This window comes from Gaeumannomyces tritici (genome assembly GCF_000145635.1).
Source record: "Gaeumannomyces tritici R3-111a-1 unplaced genomic scaffold supercont2.48, whole genome shotgun sequence".
Classification (NCBI taxonomy): domain Eukaryota; kingdom Fungi; phylum Ascomycota; class Sordariomycetes; order Magnaporthales; family Magnaporthaceae; genus Gaeumannomyces; species Gaeumannomyces tritici.
The window spans coordinates 1-15,476 of NW_008804592.1; the positions used below are offsets into that span (position 1 = coordinate 1).

At 60.6% G+C, this 15,476-nt stretch overlaps 6 protein-coding genes across 6 annotated transcripts; 2 read left to right on the top strand and 4 right to left on the bottom strand.

Annotated features, from left to right (window-relative positions):
• Positions 1-3,807, bottom strand: GGTG_13759 (hypothetical protein). The gene is made up of 4 exons (XM_009231678.1): positions 2,193-3,807; positions 2,052-2,129; positions 1,163-1,971; positions 1-1,057 (listed from the first exon to the last, which is right to left on the bottom strand). The coding sequence occupies exons 1-4, from the start codon at positions 3,262-3,264 to the stop codon at positions 65-67; spliced, it is 2,952 nt and encodes a 983-aa protein (XP_009229942.1). The 5' UTR covers positions 3,265-3,807; the 3' UTR covers positions 1-64.
• A 762-nt stretch (positions 3,808-4,569) lies between these two features.
• Positions 4,570-6,213, bottom strand: GGTG_13760 (saccharopine dehydrogenase; the record flags this gene model as incomplete). The annotated part of the gene is made up of 5 exons (XM_009231679.1): positions 4,570-4,733; positions 4,830-5,398; positions 5,505-5,847; positions 5,935-6,078; positions 6,153-6,213. 5 exons carry the CDS (start codon positions 6,211-6,213, stop codon positions 4,570-4,572), a joined length of 1,281 nt encoding a protein of 426 aa, XP_009229943.1.
• A 453-nt stretch (positions 6,214-6,666) lies between these two features.
• GGTG_13761 (sporulation protein RMD1) lies at positions 6,667-9,913 on the top strand. Its single transcript, XM_009231680.1, has 3 exons — positions 6,667-8,802; positions 8,874-9,225; positions 9,300-9,913. The coding sequence occupies exons 1-3, from the start codon at positions 7,372-7,374 to the stop codon at positions 9,374-9,376; spliced, it is 1,860 nt and encodes a 619-aa protein (XP_009229944.1). The 5' UTR covers positions 6,667-7,371; the 3' UTR covers positions 9,377-9,913.
• On the bottom strand, positions 9,570-11,903 carry GGTG_13762 (hypothetical protein). The gene is made up of 3 exons (XM_009231681.1): positions 11,739-11,903; positions 11,241-11,485; positions 9,570-11,124 (listed from the first exon to the last, which is right to left on the bottom strand). The coding sequence occupies exons 1-3, from the start codon at positions 11,746-11,748 to the stop codon at positions 10,366-10,368; spliced, it is 1,014 nt and encodes a 337-aa protein (XP_009229945.1). The 5' UTR covers positions 11,749-11,903; the 3' UTR covers positions 9,570-10,365.
• A 136-nt stretch (positions 11,904-12,039) lies between these two features.
• GGTG_13763 (T-complex protein 1) lies at positions 12,040-14,382 on the top strand. Its single transcript, XM_009231682.1, has 4 exons — positions 12,040-12,193; positions 12,344-13,736; positions 13,799-13,972; positions 14,057-14,382. Exons 1-4 carry the CDS (start codon positions 12,135-12,137, stop codon positions 14,072-14,074), a joined length of 1,644 nt encoding a protein of 547 aa, XP_009229946.1. The 5' UTR covers positions 12,040-12,134; the 3' UTR covers positions 14,075-14,382.
• On the bottom strand, positions 14,351-15,372 carry GGTG_13764 (hypothetical protein). Its single transcript, XM_009231683.1, has one exon. It carries the CDS (start codon positions 15,359-15,361, stop codon positions 14,519-14,521), a length of 843 nt encoding a protein of 280 aa, XP_009229947.1. The 5' UTR covers positions 15,362-15,372; the 3' UTR covers positions 14,351-14,518.
• Positions 15,373-15,476: the final 104 nt, after the last annotated feature.

Genomic DNA, 15,476 nt, shown 5'->3' on the forward strand with positions numbered 1-15,476 from the left:
GCGGCGGCAGCAGCGGCGGCGGCGGCGTTGGCCTTGGCGCGCCGGTCCAGGCTGTCGCGGCCGCTCACGACGGACCCGAAGCCCTCGCCCGGCACGGCGCCCGGGCGCTTGAGATCGACCGACCCACCGCTGGCGGCGGCGGCGGCGGCCTCGTACGTCTTTCGTCGCCGCTGTCGTTGTTGCCGAGCACGCCGTACCGGCCCGCCACTGGAGCAGTCGCGGACGCACGTCTGTTACGTCTACTACTACTACCGCCGCCACCACCGCCACCCCACCGCCCTTTGTGACCGGGCCCGCCGTCCCTGCTCTCCTTGCTGCCTTTGCGGCCGAAGAAGGCGGCGGCGATGCCGCCGAGGCTGGCGTGCGAGGCGTGGGCGGCGCCGGCGCCCGAGTAGCGGTTCGCCACGGCCAGGTGGGTGCGGTACGCGCGCACCTGGCGCCGGTACAGCCACGCGCAGAAGCCGAGGTACAGCGCCAGCAGGCCCGCCAGGCCCGCGAGCACGGCGGCCGCCACCAATCCCGGCGCCGGCTTCCCCTGCTCCCCGTCGCTGCTACCACCACTTCCTGCAGGTGGCGCGCCGGTCCGCCCCGCGCCCCAGGCCGTCTGCGTGACGGTCGAGCCGCCGGCGGCCGTGACTGTAAAGACGGGCGACTTGCCCGTGGCGAAGGGCCCGTCGGTGGCGCGGCTGGCCGGGGCGGTGGCGGTGGCGCTGCCCGAGGGCCCGCCGCCGATGACGCTGATGACCCTGTCGGGCACGCGGTAGCCGCCGCTGCCGGCCATGACCGAGTTCTCCGGGTGCAGGTCGGGCTGCCGGGAGCGGGCGTCGAAGCGGTCGGCCCACTCGAGGCGCGTGGCGTCGAAGACGTAGATTCCCGGCGAGTCGCAGGCGGCGCTGGCGCCGACGTAGCCGCCCGTCACCACGATCTGGCCGTCGCGCATGTGGCACGTGTGGCCGGCCCGCGGCGACGGCTGGTTCCGGCCGGCCTTGTCGACACGGATCCAGGTGAAGGAGGGGATGGTGAGGATGTACATGTCGTCGTACTGGACTTGGTCTCCCTGGATGTAGGGGGGTAGTGAGGAAGCTGTGTCAGTTTTGTGAAACGTGATTTCTTTTTTTTCTTTTTTTTTCGGAATAACACGGGGAGGCTAGGAACATCTCACAAATGGCTCCAGATTCTGCCCACCAAACACGTGGATCTGGAAGCTGGACGCGTCGGGCGCCGAGGCGACCACGGCGCAGAGGTTGACGCGGACCGATGGTGGGATGCCCGAGGTCTCCTGGTGGTACCACTCGGAGCGGGCAATGTCGTAGACGTCGAGGGTGCCGAGGTTGTCGGCAAAGGTGGTATTGGTGCCGCCACCGAGCCCGATGAGGACGCCCATGTCGCCCCAGCCGGGTATGAAGACGAGGGCGCCGTCGGCGCGCTCGAAGAAGGCGTCCTGGCGCTGGATCCTGCCCTTTGTGATGTTCCTGTACGCGCCCATTTCGCCGGCGCCGCTGGCCCGGAGCGAGTCGACGCCCGTGTTGGAGTAGCCTGGGTGCGTGAACTCGAGCAGCGACTTGAGGTAGACGCGCGCGACCTGGTTGGACCAGCCCGGCGTGGTGGACATGTCCAGGTGGCCGCCAAAGTACCAGCTCAGCCCCAGCTCCGGCACCGAGAGCCCGGCCCCCTCGGCCGAGCGCTGCACCGCCGCGCCGCCCGGCTCCGAGTTGTTGCCCGACGAGGTCTTGGGGCTCTCGTCCTCGGTCCACGACCCGCCCCTGACGCTGTACCGCCACACCGACGGGCGCGAGGGCTCGGCGAAGGGGTTGTCGGCGGACTGGCCGCCGTACAGGTAGAGGTTGTTGTAGTCGTTCCAGAGGTAGCCCATGGCCACCTTTGGCGGGCCCGACGGCTGCGGCAGGCCGTTGAGGATGGGCGTCTTGGTGTCCCACGACTTTGTCAGGTCAAGGGTGAGGAAGTTGTTATCTGGGCGCGCGGGAAGGAAGCAAATGGTCAGCACCACCGGGCTGGCGTGTTGTATCCTCTCCAGTGGGAGGGGTGCATACTCCATGTGTTGGTCTTTTGATCAGCCGACGTCTTGGTTTGCCCGCCGTAGATGTAAACGGTTCCGTTAAGGAGCGCAGCTGTCGTTGTCAGTCGCCCTTCGTCAGCTGATGATGTGTATCATTTGGCAGACGCCCACTCACTCTGATGCGCCCACCGAGTGCAGACCTGGGTCGGGCTGTTGGCTCTGGGGACGAGAGCAGATCCCCGGTCCCGGTCCTGGTGCTGCCACCATTCCCATCGCCGCCCCCTTGGGCTATTGACGACGCCGGCGTCCGCGCCACTGACCCCAACCTTCTGACGGCCGTTGTTATAACTAAAGGCGGGGAGAACAACAGCAATGAGCATGGCGATCATGGTCACTCGGGAAAGGCTCGTGACTGTGGGAGGGGGCGGCGCACTGGCGGCGGCTTTGATCCTCGGTCGCCGGCCCATGGGTAGCTTGCTGAACCACGACTGCTTGGTGGTGGGAGAGGTGGGGGAGGTGAGCACGGGGGTGTCGACGCCGGGGGTGGTGGTGGTGGGGGATGTGGCATTCTCGATCTTGGGGTTGGTATTGTTGGTGTTGCTGCCGGTTATAATGCTGCCGGTACTGGCGCCAGTCGCGTGGTCGTTGCTGCGCGCACCGACCGACGGTTGGGCTTTTGACGAAGTCGATTGGGCCGGTTGCGCCTGGGAACCACGGCTCTGCTGCCTCAGCTGCTGCTGTCCCCCGTTACCGCTCTCTCGTATTGCCGTGGCCGCCCCTGTCGCGCCAGGCGCACCGCCACGGCCGTCCGGACCCGCCTCCTGCTGTGACACGACGATCCCCGGCAGCCCGCCGCCGTCATTCGTCGCTTGACGAGCGGTCGAGGTGGACGACAGGGACGCAAGGTCGCCGAGCTGCTGCCCCCTGCTGTCCTCGGGGAAGGCCGGCGGTGTGCCACTGCCTCCATCCTTACCGGCGTTGGCGTAGTCGTCGTCCACCAGCCCTACCTCCCTAAACATCGACCTCCTCTCCTTCCTCATAGCGGGGCTGGCGCTGCCCGACATGGAGGGACATGTAGCAGGGAGCCGGTTCGTGCTCTCTCTTAGTCGGTCCTGGGTATTGTGGCTGTTGAACCGTGGCCTGTGTGGCTCCAGTGTTGAAGGGTCGGCTGTCGTCGACGGTGATGGTGATTGGGTTGATAGTCTGCTGCGCGAGATTTCGCGGCTGGGGAGTTTGACAGCGGGCATGGCCGGCTAAGCTAATTGTATTTATTGGATTGTCTCCGAGTACAGCACTTGGCTAGTTGCTTCCCTGACAGGCTGCGAAGCGTGCGGGCGTGCCTAGGGTCGCCACCAGCTACTGCATGGCCAACTGGTGGTGTAGGGGGCGGGGTGCCACGCCTGAAAAGACAGCATATGACAGGTCAACCGTTGCGATGAGGTCACAAGGTCACAGCCTGTTTTGGATATGGAAGCAGTCGCAGCTGTCTGTGGTGTGTTTCTGTTCGGAGAATTTTTGATATACGATTGGAAACCAGGGGTAAAAGCGACAGCGGGATGTGTGGAGGGGTCTGGGGAAATAAAAGGCAAGTCTGGATCCTGAAGTAGGGGACAGTTCCTTACCATCCATCTCTATTCTCAGTCTGGCCAACTTTTGAGAAGCCTGAAAAGGGTGACAGTAAAAAAAAACACCAGGAACAGAGCAGCCAAGCACGCCGTGATTCATCCATAGCTTACACCGACGGGCTGACGTCGATGATATCGCTGGATACCACATCGTCACGACTACGGAACCAGGGGCCTGGGCAGGCGATGGATTGGGGCCAATCAGTGCAAGACCGGCATCGGGAGAATGGCAGCTTCGACGATGGCTGCGAGGGGACAGCATTTCAGAGGCCGTGGCCGTGGCCGAGGACACCCATCCTGACGGAGACCCCTTGAACCGACCGTTGGGCATGCTGTTAGGAGGGAGCTTTCCTTCCCCGGGTCAATTTAAGAGGAGCAGGGGAAGAGCGCGAAAGACTGGATCGCGACATCATCGATGATCAGAGACATGTCCGATGATTGGGTGTCCAGGGCCGCGTCCCAGATTTTATCCCTGCCACACCCCAAAATCAATGCAGCCGCCGTATCGGCTGGGGTTGGTGCGTGAGAGTGCGGTGCAGCTGGGGTGCTGGGCAAGGGTGGTGGGATTCTTTGGACTCTGGGTCCGAGGTTGCTCTCCATGATTGGCTGACTGCACACCATATGACCTCATCGACCACCACCGCCACTCTTGCTCCAGTGCGGGCGGGCGATATTCATGGCGGCGATATTGGCTTGGCAAACAGATTTGTCCTCTCGCGATTCCAACTTGAGCTCTCGATCGGCCGTCCTTGACTATCCCGCCACTTGCGTGCCTGTCTCAGGCCTACATTGTTAGAGCTGAACAGCACCTAGGTCCCATCTCTCCCAGGAGCTACTAATAACCCTTGTTTCTCTACATTCCAACAGATGCAAATCAAGACGGTAGGGCTGCGTGTCTTGGCTCTAATATCGCCATTGCCCGTGAAATCAGGACGTGCTGATTTTAGCTTCAAATCTGAAGCCCGCATTGTTGAGTCGCTCGATAAAGGGCTGCCCAAGGCAAGCTGGAGTGTAGATTCCGCCCCCAAGCTGCAAGTCGGCATAGTCTTCCAGAATACTTAGAGCTGCCTGGGCGAGAATGATCGCAGTGACTGTAAAGAAAAAGATTCCGCCGTAAAGTTAGCAGTCGTGTACTAGTTAGGTATCCGCGGTAGATATCCATAGAAGCGTGATTGTCAAGCACGTACGGTGATACATGCTCCCTTGAAACCGGGCTTCGCAATACGCCCGCTTAGCAGCTTCGGCCGTCGTATCCGCATCGGCGACTGCCCGCAACTGGAGGCTCTCGCGCGCGCCCTCCTCTCGACTCTTACCCTGACCAGGCTGGGTGAGAAAGCGTCGGGCCAGGCGCCTGAGCGGCGACGGCGTCATCACGAGCATGAGGCCACCCAGCGCGAAAGCGAGGTGCATCGCGAACCCCCGCAGTCGACTGGGTGCCCGCATGTACTCCCTGAAGCTGAAGTTGGGCCCATACGCCTGCGGCTGTCGCGAGGGTGTCGTCGCCAGCAGACCCCAGGTCCGCTCGACGATGGCGACGTTCGTCCGGCCGGTGAACGATGTCGTGAGGAGCCCCAGGCCGGGCACGGTGACCAGGCCGGTCAGCCGACGCATGAGTGACGGCTTGGGACCGCGTGAGCGGTTGGGGTTGGGGGCAGGGGACAGGGCATAGGGCTTCAAGGAACGCGAAAGCTCCTTGAGGGAGAACCTGTCCAAAATATTGAACACGGTATCGATTGTGCCCCCAGATGGCGCGGCGCTGTATTGGATACCATTTGGTTAGGTAACGAATCGAGCATGGCTAACCAGCATTTGAAAGGCCCTTCTGGCTATGTTGGGTTACTTAGTATCAGGGGCTCTCTTACTCCATATTGAAGGACAGTGTGACGGTCCCGGTTTGCGCGCCCAGCTTCTCCCTGATGATAGAAGCGAGCGAGAACGCCATGAGGTCTGATGGGGCCGACTCGATCCCGATCTGGGGAAACATGAGCGCGCCATTGGATTTGGCCGTACCCTCGTATTTCTCGATCATTTTCAAGACCCAAGGCACCTCTCCGGTGACATCCAGATAGTGCGTTCCATTCTCGGCGCAAGCCTTGAACGCGTGCTCGCCATATACGCAATATGGGCCAACCGTCGTCATGAGTATGGCCGTCTTTTTGGCGAGGGCCGCGAGGCTCTCATCGTCAAGAGAACACACTTCCAGGGCTACTCGACGTGGGATTTAGAGTGCAAGAGACGTCAGCGAGCCTTGCGCTTGCTTTTAGTATCAGACAAGTTATTGCAGATGCCTACCGGGCTGGCTCCTGTCAGGATGCTGGGCCTTGAGATCCGTTGCTATCTTTGCGAGCTTGCCCCGCGATCGGCCCGCAATAGCCCAGCTGAGATCAGTAGGTAGGGAGCCCGCTATATACTCTGCAGCATAGAGACCGGTATAACCTATGGGGGCAACATGTCAGCTTGGAAACGTTGCTCTGAACCAAAGCCTCTATTGCCGACAAGGTTGTACGTACCGGTGGCCCCAAATAGGACGAGATCATATTGGCGACTGTGCTGTAGTTTTCTGGATGGCATGCCGCCTGAAAGTATATTCGAGGAGTGAGGAGTGAGGATTACCCAAGGTACCCAAAGTCCGATGGCGGTTGTCGTGGCTGTAGTGGCGGTAGTGTATTGTGCTCTTGTGGGTGTGCGTTAGTTTGAGGTTTGATGTCGCCTGGACAGTGGTGCATTTGGTTGGAAACTGGACATGAAGTCCCCCAAAAATTCAATGCAATTGGCCCTGCAGCTAACCCAATTCCGGACCCTGGTAACGCAACTGCAGTACGCGTATCATGTCCGACAGTGGATGCCACAGAAACGAAGAGACGACGACTGCCACCGATATCTATGCCGCCTAGACGAGCTAGACTTGGGTGAACTTGGTGAGTCAAGGTGTGCAATCAACCATCTCGTCTGAATGACGTAAACACCTCTTGCCGAGCAGTATTTTCGGAATCTGGGGAAGTGTGGTGGCACAGAAGATCACATGCATGGTTCGTTTGGTCGGCCAACGTGGCGCCAGTACCAATTGAGCGCCCGTGCCGTGATGGGTGGCTTTTTTTTGTCTTCATTTTACATCCCCGCATTCTGCCACACCAACAGGCAATTGAACTGAAAGCCCTGGAGCATTGATCCCATCTGGTCTGGATGCTCAAGACGGGCCACCCCAGCACTCGCTTCAGTGTTCCAGTGCTCCAGTGCTCCGCAAACATCGTCGACCCCCGTTTCTGCACACTGCCCCGTCAACCCGAGAAAGGGCAAAACGGCTGCTGACGGAGTGGAGCCAGACGCGCACGCGGAAAATCTTGCAAGACGTCATTTGCGCTGAATCGCTCGCCCAAAACACACGCGACAGCGCTCGCAAACACCAGACACGGACACGGACAGCTGGCGGGAGTTGAGCTTCGGTCGGAGCCTCCTCGTTGACCACCAGTCAAGTCGCCCACCAATTCGTCCAGCCTTTGCTGCCCGCGCCGTTGCCAACTCTAAACCGACCGCACTAGCTCCCCTTCTCCGTCGCTGCCCCATGAGCCGTCGTCGAATTTACTTTTGCCCTCTCCCTCCCCTGAAACGCAGCGTCGCCGGCCCGCCGCTGCTCTCCCAAGCTTTTGCTGCCAGGTGACGAAGCACGCCCGCCTGGGAGATCCCTGCACTACCGGCAAACCACCCAACAGCTCGCTGGACAAGGCGACCATGGCCGACGCCTCCTCAGAGACCTCGCCGCTGCTGCCGGCCGTGTCGGCAGGCAGCTCGCCCGTGTCGCCACGCCCCAACGCGAGGCGCACCGTGACCTTCAACCCCAACCCGGTGACGAGGACTATCGAGCCCGACCCACCCGCCGTCCGCCGTCGCGTCTCCCACGACGTGTCGCACCACTCTCGCCCTCACTCGCTGGGCGGCTCGGCCCCCTCCACCCCGGCCAGCACCATGAGCGTCGGCAGCCTGGCCGCTGGCCCGCCCATGTTCGCCACAATAAACAACAAGCTCCGCCGACGCAACTCCCATGGCGCTATTGGCGCCACCTACCACGGCGGAGCTGCCAACACCAATGGCCACAACCTGCTGCCTGCCCCTGGTGGCCTCGGCCTGCACCCGGGCGCTATCAAGGTCGGTCCGCAGCGGAGCACCAAGAAGGCCCAGAAGCTCAAGCTGTTGCCGACCCCCGAGCAGATGCTCGGCGAGGAGCTTTCCCCCGACGAGGAGAGCGGCCGCGAAGTCTACAGCCAATACACGCGCATCAAAGACCCCACCGCGCGTAGGGACGCCGCCCGCCTCGGCAAGGCCGACCGCGACCGCCTGCCCCGCGTCACGGCCTACTGCACCGCGAACCGCTACCAGATGGAGGGCCTCATGCGCTTTCTCAAAGGCGGCCGTGGCAGGGCAAAGGGGGCGAACCCCAAGCTGATCGATGAGTGTATATACACCCCGTACCAGTACAAGGACCTCCCGCTTCCCGAACGCGGCGCCAGGACCACCGTCAGCAAGGCTTCTTCCACTGCCGTTGGTAAAGACGACGGTAGCAATCCCGAGGGTGCGCAAGGAGCGGGGGAGAGGGGGTCGCCGCCATTGAGACGCCACTCGACGGGCGAGGTGGATGCTACAATTCCCAGATTTAGCCACGGAGACCTTATAGACTTGGAACCGGAGCCGCTGCCAGAAGTGGAGCCTGAGACCCCCGATCTGGGGAGACCTAGGAGCCGCGAGGGCCAGAGCCACGGCGAAGACCACGAGCACAACAACGGTTTCCACCCGGAGAGCACGAGCCATACGCACGGCGACATGATCGGCGGCCCCGCCGCAACCGTCGTTGGCGACGATCGCGCGCTGACGGAGAGGCCGGCCGATCTGGACATCGAGGTGCACACGCCCGAGGTCTTCCTTTTCGACTACGGCGTCGTGGTCATATGGGGCATGTCGATCGCGCAGGAGCAGCGGTTCCTTAAGGAAATTGCCAAGTTCGAGACGGAGAAGCTGGCGCTCGAGGACGTCGAGACCGAGTACTTCAACTTCTACTACACGCGCGAGTATCAGCCCAGGATATACAACGACTTTATCACGTTGCGCGACAAGAAGAATTACATGACCAAGCTGGCCATTTCGCATGCGCTGGCCCAGAGTGTCAAGGTAAGGATAACTGGCACACACACGCTTGACTTATCGAGAATGAGGTAAACTGACAAACACCACCGATAAAGACGTCCCTGTTCGAAGAGCTTATCGCATCCACCATCGACACGTGCAAGGATATCCCGACGCAGATTGCGCTCACAGGCAAGATCAACCTCAGCCGGACGCGTATCAACATGCAGATCGGGGAGCTCTTCATCCTGCGCATCAACATCCACCTCAATGGCTCCGTGCTTGACACGCCCGAGATCTTCTGGGTAGAGCCACAGCTCGAGCCGCTCTATCAGGCCGTGCGCACGTATCTGGAGATGGACCAGCGTGTTGGCTTGCTGACGGAGCGCCTAGACGTCATTGCCGACCTCCTCGCGGTTCTCAAGGATCAGCTCAGTCACGGTCACGGCGAGAAGCTCGAGTGGATTGGTATGTGGTGCTTTTGTTTTGTCCGGAATTTGCATTAGGAGTCATCTATGCTAACCTACCACCTTTGTCAATAGTCATCGTCCTCATCGCCGCCGAGATCCTGGTGGCCTTGATTAATATCGTTGTAGACTTGTACGCAGGCGTTGACTGATAACAGTCGTACATCTTCTCGATTTATCCCATGTTATTATATCATATATCTTGTACTTTTTGCCAGCATTCCCTTTGTCTTGTTGCTTCTGCGCCCCCACAATTAAGTTGCTTCTTAGGGGCGACTTCATCCTCATAATGCATTTGACGTCGCGGGCGGTTTTTTGTTTCCTTTTCTTTGCTTGGTGTGCGTCCGATTGGCGCCCGAGGAGTTGCGGAACCATCTAAAGCGGTTTCTCTTTTTGATTTTTGCTCGCTCTGCATTCGAGGTCTAGGGCCAAAAAGAAGATAACGAGGAGAGGTCTAGGCGGCGCGACGGGTTGTCACGCCTTGACAGCCAGCACGGGTTGAGGTGTAGGATTAGTTTAGTCGAAGACAGGTGTATAATCGCACATTCCCCAAGCACACGCTCCCGCGAGGACAGGAAAGAGACAACAGTAACGACAACATGGAAAGAAGTTAGGGTTGGAATAGCATAGGGAAACGACTAGGACAGGCTGCCATTCTTGGAACCACATTCCCGCCATATGTAACCGCCGTGACTCCATATACAATAGCCACATTTTCCTTCGTCAGCTGCCCCCTGTCCAACAAGCAAGCTATAGATAAGAGTTTCATTCATATGCGGCGGTGCAAGTCTTTAGTAGAAGCCATACTGTCTTCGCTCTCGCTCTCGCTGGATGAGGCCAAGCAGCCAAACAACAAGCAGGTCCATATAAAAAGAAACCAGCCTTGCCCCCCCTATTATCATGTCCTTAAGTGTTTTGAAGCGCCAAACTCCACCACGCCCAGATATCCTTCCATTTCGGTAGACAAGAAAGAAGCCGCCAGAGGGAAGCCAAGAAAAAAAGCACTGAATTCGAAGCATTTCGCGAGGTCAAGGCAACACTGCCAAGGTCAAAATGGAGGTCCGGTGGACCCCGGCTGCGGGCTTTCCTAAAGAGGCTCTTGGAGCAGCAGGTAGGGCAACCAGTCCGAAAATTGGGCGCCCTACTCCTTGTCCCCGGCGTCGGGCTCCGTGTCGTAGTTTGCCATCTCGACGTCCTCATCCTGCGCCGCGGGCTCGTCGGCGGGGCGCTCGATCTTGACGATGGGCACGGCCGACGACGACGGGGCGCGCTCGGCGCGCTCGGCGGCCGCGTCGTCGTCGTCGTCGTCGTCGTCCTTGCCGGCGCTCTGCTGCTGCTGCTGCTCCTTCTTCTTCTCGTACGCGTCCTTGTCCTTCTCGTACTTTGCCACCTCTTTCTCGTACCGCGCCTGGAACTCGTCCCTGTCGGCCTCAGGCAGGTCCTTCCAGCGGCGCTCGAGCTCCTCGTCGATGCCGGCGGCGGCGTTGTCCTTTCCTTTGTCTGACGGCTCGTCCCTGATGGTCTCGTCCGCGTCCGCGTCGTCGGTGTCCTTGTCCTTCTGCTTCTTGTCACTCTTGTCCTTGTCCGCCGCCTTGTCGTCGGCCTCCTTAGCCTTGTCGGCCTCGAGCGACGGGCGGACGTCGCGGCAGTAGAGCTCAAAGGCGGTGCTCGGCGCGCGGGGCGGTCCCGGGTGCTTGCCGTTGGCGCCCGCGTTCCGCTGGCTTTGGGAGTCGGCGTTGGTATGCGACAGGGCGTCCGAGGCGGCGGGCGATCCGCCGCCAAGGCCACCGCCCGACGTCTGGCTGATGAAGGTGGACCCGGGCGCGCCGGCGGGGTCGCCGCTCGGGTTGGCCGACATTTTCCTATGTCCGCGCTTCGTCCTTAGGGGCTTCTCCTTGGGCTAGAGGAGAGGGTGGTCAGTTTTCATTCCCTGGGCATCGTCATGCGAGATAGGCCCATGGCTCGTCTAGAAAAAGGGATATGACCAAAGACAACCAAGAGAGCGCGTGAACTGACCGTCGGGGGAGGGCTAGGGCTGCCGTCGGAGTCCTCGACGTTTGGGCTTATCCTCTTGGAGAGCTGCTCGAGGAGGAAGGCGCGCTCGATGCGCATCTTCTCGGCCTGACGGTTCAGACGGGCCAGGCGTAGACGCGAGGCCTCATTGGCCTCTTCGACTTCGGCGGTTCGCTGCTTGAGCTGGATGCATTTGCGCCGGTACGCCTCCTCGACCGAGGGCGGGAGCGCTGGCGTTGCTGCGCTGGCTGCGCCGTTGGGAGGGGAGTCGTCAGCCTGCGAGTCCATTTTGACGTGGGATGCCAGTTGTTGATGCATGTATGGAGTGTCTGTCTATGTAGCAAGGAAGAAACTGCGGCGCGGCAAAGAAGAGCAGAAATAGGGCTGGGATTTGAGTTCAGAGGCGGAATTGGGGCGCGATAACAAGCTCAAGCAGGCGGGAATGGAATCAAAATGGGGCTTGAAGAATTGGTCGGGACTAATGCACGGGTTGATGCTTACAGGGAGCCATTGTGCGAGAAGGCTGTGTGGTTTTAGTTTTATTGCGGCCGAGATTGGAAAGGCCAAGATGGCGTCGCGGTGACGCTTGGGTAACCCGATCGACGACGGCCTGTCCAACACGCGGCGCGCAAATCAGCAGTCAATCCAGGGCGTTTATCATGTCGACTCGGGAGCTGGGGTCACTCGCTCCCAGGTACCTGAGGTGCTGAGGTGGGTGATGTGGACCCCAGTTGACTGTGCTGCAATTGGCTGTCACCTTACGTTACCCACCCAGAACTTTTTGGAGGGGCCCGACATGCATCGATAGCAGCTACCGCCACTTGGATCACCAAGTTCACCACCATCGACGGGCAAAACTCGTGCTTTGGGATCCTTCAACTCTCCAGAAACGCCGCCATGTCGTTAAACATCCCAAACGCCCCCAACGCGGGCCTGTTCAAGGGCGGTTACAACAAGTAAGCTGTCAGCTGCTACCCTAGTTGGGATAGAGCAGAAATCCCAAGCCCGCGCGACCCCCACCTTCGCCTTCACCTTGCTCTCGCATCTAGCAGGCGTAGCACACACCCGTCTGCCAGGCACTAACCCCTTGACCACCACCACCCCAGCTACGACTCGGAAGATGGCGCCGTAATCCGTAATATCGAGGCCTGTCGGGCAATCTCGACGACGGTCCAGACCTCGCTGGGCCCATACGGCCGCAATAAGATCGTCATCAACCACCTGCAGAAGATGATCCTGACCTCGGACGCCGCCACCATCCTGCGCGAGCTCGACGTTGTCCACCCGGCCGCCAAGCTCCTCGTCATGGCCAGCCAGCAGCAGGACGCCGAGATGGGCGATGCCACCAACCTGGTCATCGTCCTGGCTGGCGAGCTGCTGCGCAAGGCTGAGGATCTGCTGCGCATGGGCCTCAAGACGGCCGACATCGTCACGGGCTACGAGCGCGCCCAGATCTTTGCCCTCGAGGCCCTCGAGGAGCTGGTTGTCAACAAGGTTGAGGATCTGCGCAACCAGGAGGAGCTCAGCAAGGCCCTGCGCACCGTCATCGCCAGCAAACAGAACGGCAACGAGGACTTCCTGGCCAACCTCGTCGCTGAGGCCGTGCTTGCCGTCCTGCCCAAGAACCCCGCCAACTTCAACGTCGACAACGTGCGCGTCGTCAAGATCATGGGCGGCAGCCTGGATCAGAGCAAGGTCGTCAAGGGTATGGTCTTTGCCAAGGAGCCGGATGGATCCGTCAAGAAGGTTTCCAAGGCCAAGGTCGGCGTCTTCACGTGCCCCATCGACATCAGCCAGACCGAGACCAAGGGGACAGTGCTGCTCAAGAACGCCAAGGAGATGCTCGACTTCAGCAAGGGCGAGGAGGAGCAGCTCGAGGCCGCCATCAAGGAGCTGCACGACGTCGGCCTGCGCGCCGTCATCGCCGGCTCTACGGTTGGTGACCTGGCCATGCACTACCTTAACCGCTACGGCATCCTGGTCATCAAGATCCTGAGCAAGTTCGAGCTTCGCCGTATCTGCCGCGTCGTTGGCGCCACCCCGCTTGCCCGCCTCGGCGCCCCCGTGCCCGACGAGATGGGTTCCGTGGATGTGGTTGAGACTGTCGAGATCGGCGGTGACCGTGTCACCGTGTTCCGCCAGGAGGACGAGGCCACCAGGACGGCCACCCTGGTCCTGCGCGGTGCTACCCAGAACCACCTGGACGACGTCGAGCGCGCTGTCGACGATGGCGTCAACGTCGTCAAGGCTATCACCAAGGATGCACGCCTCGTCCCGGGTGCTGGCTGCACCGAGATCCAGCTGGTCGAGCGCCTGCAGGCCTTTGGAGACAAGACGGCTGGCCTGTCGCAGTACTCTATCAAGAAGTTTGGCGAGGCCTTTGAGGTCGTCCCCAGGACAATCGCCGAGAGCGCTGGTCTGGACGCAACCGAGGTCCTCAGCAGGCTCTATGCGGCTGCCCACAAGAAGGAGAAGTGGACTACTGGTGTTGATATTGAGGTAAGCCCATTCCCCTCCATCTGGGAACCTCTCTGTGACAGGCGTGTTCTAACCAGTAGCAGAACGAGGACGAAACCGGAACCCTGGACGTCAAGGAGCATGGCATCCTGGACCTGCTCGTAGCGAAGCAATGGGCCATCAAGCTCGCCACCGAGGCCGCGCGGACAATTCTTTCTGTAGACCAGATCATCGTCGCAAGACAAGCCGGCGGACCTAAGCCGCCAGGACCTAACCCGGTAAGTGCACCGCCATTGCCATGAGCCACTATCCACTTCACACCTGAGCCACAAATCGCTAACGCATAGTTATCTTGACCGAAGAACTGGGATGAGGACTGAATTTCGGAAAAGTGACGCATAGCGAGGGTATAAAGGCGCTTGGTTTGACTTTGATATCCCAAACGCCCATGGGTTATGAATCAGGACTTTAGGGGCGTCTAGACAAAATACATGTTGCTAGGCTTGATGCGTCGTGTCTTGATCTCTCCCCTGCTGGGGTTACTGTAGATGTATCTCCATAGTGGTGACATATGGGGCGCGTGCATGGCACCTAGATTATTGGGTCCCATATCAGGATTTGTCGCTTAGGTCTACTTTCATGTGCTCTTTTCCGCCGTGACTTTTAATGTTGTCTGTTCACCATGGTATAGCTTGCGTTCTCAGCGGTCCTTCACAGTCCTTGGAGAAACTTGTCATAATGGCTTTAGAGCATACATTTCATTACCTAATTAGCTGGAAGCAATCTTCAAACGCCCACTGACATGACCGCTGTATATCCTCAAATTAGCGTAGCTTTTCTGGGTCAGGTGGGCTCCCCTTACAATCCATCTCTGACCCTGGCGCCAGGTTGACCCCTGACCCCTGACCGGCCGCCTCCTCGCCAGCCGCCCCGCCAGCCGCCCCGCCGTTCGCAGCCCTCTTCTCGTCAGCGCCGACCCTGCCGCCAATGACACGACCCCTGACATGCTGCTCGACCTCGTCCAGCTTGATATCCCGCATGAGCAGCGACAGCAGCACGATGGGCACGCACACGCACACGGCCACGGTCAGCAGGCGCGTCATGCCGCGCTGATAGGCGCCCTGGACCGCGACGCGCTCGGGGCTCCCCCACTCGAGCGCCATGGCGACGACGTGGCTCGAGTAGATGGCCGTGGCGTTCCCCTTGCTCCCCTCGGGCAGCAGCTCCGCGAGCGCGGCGGGCACGACGCGGGACCAGACGGCGCCCGAGACGGCGGCGCCCACGGCGCCGCCGAGCTCGACGAGGGTCAGGAACACGGCCGTGGCGGCCGCGACGGACTGGTGCGACGACGCGGCCTGCACGCCCAGCTGGGCGGGCACGTTGAGCATGCCCCCGCCGACGCCGACGCAGATCTGCGTGCCGACCAGCTGGCCGACGGTGGCGTCGACGTCGCGGTAGCGGATCATGAGCCCGACGCCCGTGAGGTAGAGGAGCGCGCCGGCCGTGACGAAGTACTTGTAGCGGCGCGTGTAGCGGATGGCGACCGAGACGAGGATCGAGGTCACGGTCGAGGTGAAGCTGAAGGTCTGCGAGATGCGCCCGGCCGCGGGGATGCTGACGCCCTGGACGACGAGGAGGTACGAGTAGAAGTAGGGCTGGTGGGACATGTAGAAGACCACTGGTTTTGCTGTTAGTGGGTGGAGAAGCAAGAGAGAGAGAGAGAGAGAGAGAGAGAGAGAGAGAGAGAGAGAGAGAGAGAGAGAGAGAGAGAGAGAGAGAGAG